The sequence below is a fragment of the Somniosus microcephalus genome, unplaced genomic scaffold, assembly GCF_052327205.1.
Source record: "Somniosus microcephalus isolate GS21.2 unplaced genomic scaffold, FLI_Smic_1.0 scaffold1771, whole genome shotgun sequence".
NCBI lineage: Eukaryota > Metazoa > Chordata > Chondrichthyes > Squaliformes > Somniosidae > Somniosus > Somniosus microcephalus.
Genome location: NW_028226958.1, coordinates 7,659 through 12,687, shown reverse-complemented (window position 1 = coordinate 12,687; position 5,029 = coordinate 7,659). Strand labels below are relative to the sequence as shown.

Below are 5,029 nucleotides of genomic sequence, written 5' to 3'. Positions count from 1 at the left end.
GATATTCCATTGCAATGTGATATTGCATAGCAAATTACTATTATATTGCAAAGTGATATTCCACTGCAATGTACTATTGCATTACAAATTACGATTATGTTGCAGCGATATTCAATTCCAATGTGCAATTGAATTGCAAATGACAGCTACAATGTGAAGTGAGGTGCAATTGCAATGTCTTATTGCATTGCAAATAATGATCAGAAGTGAAAGCGATAAACATAGAAACATAGAAGAAAGGAGCAGGAGTAGGCCATTCGGCCCCTCGAGCCTGCTCCGGCATTCAATGCGATCATGGCTGATCATCCAAATTCAGTACCCTGTCCCTGCTTTCTCCCCAAAACCCTTGATCCCTTTAGCCTTAAGCAATATATCCAACTCCTTCTTGAATATATGTAAGAAGTCACACAACACCAGGTTATAGTCCAACAGTTTTATTTGAAATCACAAGCTTTTGGAGCGCTGCTCCTTCATCAGGTGAAGTGGAGAGATGCATAAAGGCACAGCTTATATAGTCAGAGAATAATGCCAGATGATTACAGGTAATCTTTCTAACTGCCATTTATCACACCTTGGCAGAGAGATAATGACAGCAATCAAAGATGTGAGTGGTGTCCAAACAGGTCAGTCAGGAAAACATTATATCAAAGAACAATGTGGTGGGGTCACAAGGGTTCAAATGTTGCAGATGCTGGGGTCTGTAAGAAAAACAAAAAACAGACAAAAAAACATTTTTATTTGCTAGAAATCACAGCAGGTCCAGCCGCACCTGTGTAGAGAGAACAAGTCAACGACGACTCGAGTCTGGATGACCCTATGTCAGGTGGAGTTACATGTAGTGTGAGAGGAACCCAAGATCCCAGTTGAGGACGTCCTCATGAGTGCAGAACTTGTCTATCAGTTTCTGCTCTAGGATTTTGCATTTTCATGTGTCTCGAAGGCCGCCTTGGAGAATGCTTACCCGAAGATCGGAGGCTGAATGTCCTTGACTGCTGAAGTGTTCCCCGACTGGTAGGAAACACTCCTGCCTGGTGATTGTTGTGTGGTGTCCATTCATCCGTTGTCGCAGTGTCTGCATGGTCTGGCCGATGTACCATGCTCCGGGGCAACCTTTACTGCAACGTATGAGGTAGACAATGTTGGCCGAGTCACATGAGCATGTACCATGTACCTGGTGGGTGGTGTCCTCACGTGTGATGATGGTATCTGTGTTGATGCTCTGGCATGTCTTGCAGAGTTTGCTGGGGCAGTGTTGTGTGGTGTCTTGGTCACTGTTCTCCTGAAAGCTGGGTAATTTGCTGCGAACGATGGTCTGTTTGAGATTAGGTGGCTCTTTGAAAGTGAGTAGTGCAGGCGTGGGGATGGCCTTAGCGAGGTGTTCATCATCATCAATGACATGTTGAAGGCTGCAAAGTGCATGGCGTAGTTTCTCCGCTCCGGGGAAGTACTGGACGATGAAGGGTACCCTGTTGGTTGTGTCCCATGTTTGTCTTCTGAGTAGTTCTATGCTATTTTTTGCTGTGGCCAGTGGGAACTGTCGATCGACGAGTCGAGCGTCATATCCTGTTCTTACGAGGGTGTCTTTCAGCGTCTGTAGGTGTCCATCACGTTCCTCCTCGGCTGAGCAGATCCTGTGTATTTGCAGGGTTTGTCCATAGGTGATGGGTTCATTAATGTGGTTAGGGTTGAAGCTGGAGAACTGGAGCATCCTGAGGTTGTCCGTGGGCTTTCATTGTTTCTAAAGTGCATAGGTCGTCCTGAGGTGGAGAAAGGCACTCAGGCAATGCAAGTCTGAGAAAAGCGTGCGAGCCTGAGGGGAAACAGTGCAAGAGGACAACAAATAAAATCGGGAGAACCGGTGCTAGCGAGTCAGTGAGAGCGGAGAAAGAGAGCCTGAGGGAAGAAAGAAAGAAACAACGGTAGAAAAAAGAAGGATAATCGTTTCAAACGAGAATATGTGAGAAATCAGCCAATTGTGGGAATAAAATTCAGAGCATAGCCGGCACATTTTGATCTTCCTTCTATCGCTCACTCATTTGAACTATTCCTGCCGCATTGAGCCTGACATTTACCATAATGATAAGAGGAGAGAACAATAGGGAAAGTTTTGCCCTCCTGATCACACGTTCTCAGACTAATGGAATGAAAATCACAAGTGATCCTCATCCTGAACACAGAGCCCAGCTCACCACCTGCATATACAGAATGGACCTTCTCTTATCCTTGCCTGTATGAAACTTTCACTGTCTGGATAGGTTGGAACGAAAAAAATATTCGTTTTATGTTATTCGGATTGGAGCACAGGAGCAGATGGGAGCTGCTGTTTCACCGCAAGTTTGGATGGGCGAACGGTGAAACGGCGGAGGGATGGTGGGTCGACAATGGCAGCACAGGGGGTCACGGTCGATAGATTGTAAAAAATGTAAGAAACAAAAATGTAAAAGTGGTGGATATCTGAATAAGTGAGACGCAGCAGGTGTGGAGAAGAGTGAATGAACCGGCTGAATTCAGTTGGTTGGGTGACGGTGTTGGCAGCGCTCGGTGCTGGGTTCAGGACAATTATGGACCAGAGGAAATTCTGCAAATCTATCTTAATAACAACTGAAGGGAAAGTTTAATAGGGACCCATGAAGAAAATACAAAACAAACCGCCTTGACTGAGTGATTTATTGTTGTTGATAAAGCGGCGAAATTGATGAAAGCCACAATATTTGTCAACGTTGGGATTTAAACCGGCGGCTTTACAGAGGCTGGAAACATGAATCTAGCGGCTTAGACCGGACGGCCACGCTAGCACATAACTATGCTGCGATTCTGATACTAGTGAAAGATCCAGCTTGTTCCCAATGAATTCTGGGATACTTGAAGATGTTAACCCTCTCAAAGAACGGGATTGTAAGAAATAGCTTTTAGATTCAAGGATGGGTTTTAATTAATGCTGAGAACAAAGACTGACAACATGCTGCTGGGAACAGATAGCAGAAAGGCAAGCAAGGTCGAATTTCAAGCATCAAAGACAAATAGAAGTGATAAGAGAATCGTAAAATGCAAGGAAACCTGCACATTTGCAGACTGCGAGACGCCACTTCACGAATTAAACTTCGGAATGTGTGTTCACAGCCCTCAGTAGAACCATTGTCTAAGCACGGTCGGTCCTCACAGGAAATAAGGGTACAAATTAACAACTAACATTGTACTAATCGCAGAATAGATGAATCACTGTGGGCTTTGTATGCACCCTGCTTGTTCGACAGTTCAGGATAAGATATTTTTTCTCAAGCAATAAACTATGCCTACAATGGGGAAGAGATAACAGCAGGAATAAGGTGAGTAGGATGAAACGCTAACATCTGTGCCTAGCATAGTCACCCCTGATTTCAAGGGGTGGGCCCGAGAGTTGAGTGACCAACCACATAAACCATTTAAGAGTAATTGTTGTGATGCTGTTTGTACGTGTGCGCCCCCATTCTGTAGTAGGTGGGCATTGCTTATAGTATTGTATAACTTGAATTAACCAATTAATTGGCCTTTGAGAGTGCACCACTCGATTGAGGAAGCTGAGGCGCTCCCTTGTGCATAAGTCTTTTAATTGCTTTAATAAATGCTGAACTTGTCCTCAATTCTGTCTCCGTCTGTGGTTTCTCCAATTTCGAATCTAACAGTTGGTGTCAGAAGTGGGACACTGCAGGTAAGAACCATAAGAGTTAAAAGACACTGGAATTGACGGTTGAAGCGAGAACCGCGTCGTGTCCTAAGGAAAGACGTCAGAGTAAGGCTTCTAGGAGGAACACAGACTCGCTCGTCCGCCATCGGGGCTTAAAACCATGTTTGAGCCAGTCAGTATTAAATTACCCACATAGTAAATTATTCCTCCTGGAGACCACGGACTGACGGATTTGATTAGACATAAATGTAAAATTCTGATTTAGAGCATAAGGTGATACATTTGTGCCGATAAAGGCTAAGATAGAATATAAGAATATAGGTAACAGTTAATACCGGTCACATGGGTGAAGAGGGGAGACCTCTTTCACCGGGCGTTCTGGCTTTGGCCACCAGTGTTACTGTCATTCAACGGGTCCGAGAAGTTAATTTGAAATTTCAAAGTGAGATGATTGAAAAGGGGTGGAAAGGAACAAGCCCAGTAGTTGACCAAATAAAGTGGTGGGCGGAACAAAAGGATGTCAAACAATCTAATTATGACAAAGGGATCACCCGAAACGTTGACTGTATTTTCTCTCCACCGATGTTGCATGGCCTGCTGAGTTTTTCCAGCAGTTTCTGTTTTATTTCGGATATCCATCATCTGCAGTATTTTGCTATCAAGCTAATTATGGAGCGGTTTTGTGTGCTAGTTGGATGGATCAGATGGGACCCATAATTGGGGACAAGGGGGGCAGACCGGCCTCATTACAAGGATTTTTTAGACACGGGCAGTAGGCTAAAGTCGAAGTCAGTACTCTCCTGAATATAAGGCCAGCAGAGACTGAGAATCTAGACGACTTAGGTAGCTGGGGTGACATTGTCGAGGCTCTACAAAAAGAGACTCGAGATACGTCGAACTTAAATCTCGGCCCCGTTCGGGGAACATAGAGGTTCAACGAGTCGAGACCACCCAACCCACGTGCCCCCCCGAATACACTCGTATCTATGCCCCCCTTTACCGCTTCCGTCTGGTGCTGAAAAATCCAATCCCGTGGCCCCCGTCCGAGTTAACCAGACAGTAGGGGCACAAAACCCAGAGATAGGTGGACAGGGTACGATGGGCGAGGCACAGGCTTTTACGCCCCAGGAGAGATCCAGCGTCATCCTTCTCATTCCCGAACTCAAATGACACAATCCTAACGTCGAAATATGGGCAAGAATACGAAGCGCTGCTCGGCACTTTAATTTGTCCATACAAGACATAAAATATAATATCGAGGTGAAATATCCCTCTATGTTTTATCGGGCGTTGTGACAGCATGTCCTAAAATCCCCAGCCATGGCGGTGGAGTTTAAGATCCAATTCGATGGTTTGAAAACTTGG

The 5,029-nt window shown here is 45.1% G+C and overlaps 1 protein-coding gene across 1 annotated transcript; it reads right to left on the bottom strand.

The window, feature by feature from the left end:
• Positions 1-925: 925 nt before the first annotated feature.
• Positions 926-1,708, bottom strand: LOC147080293 (uncharacterized). The gene has a single exon (XM_085981220.1). It carries the CDS (start codon positions 1,706-1,708, stop codon positions 926-928), a length of 783 nt encoding a protein of 260 aa, XP_085837346.1.
• Positions 1,709-5,029: the final 3,321 nt, after the last annotated feature.

Bases quoted from the DNA above. Each gene is read 5' to 3' on its own strand.
- LOC147080293 (XM_085981220.1), bottom strand. From the start codon at position 1,708: ATGCTCCAGTTCTCCAGCTTCAACCCTAACCACATTAATGAACCCATC.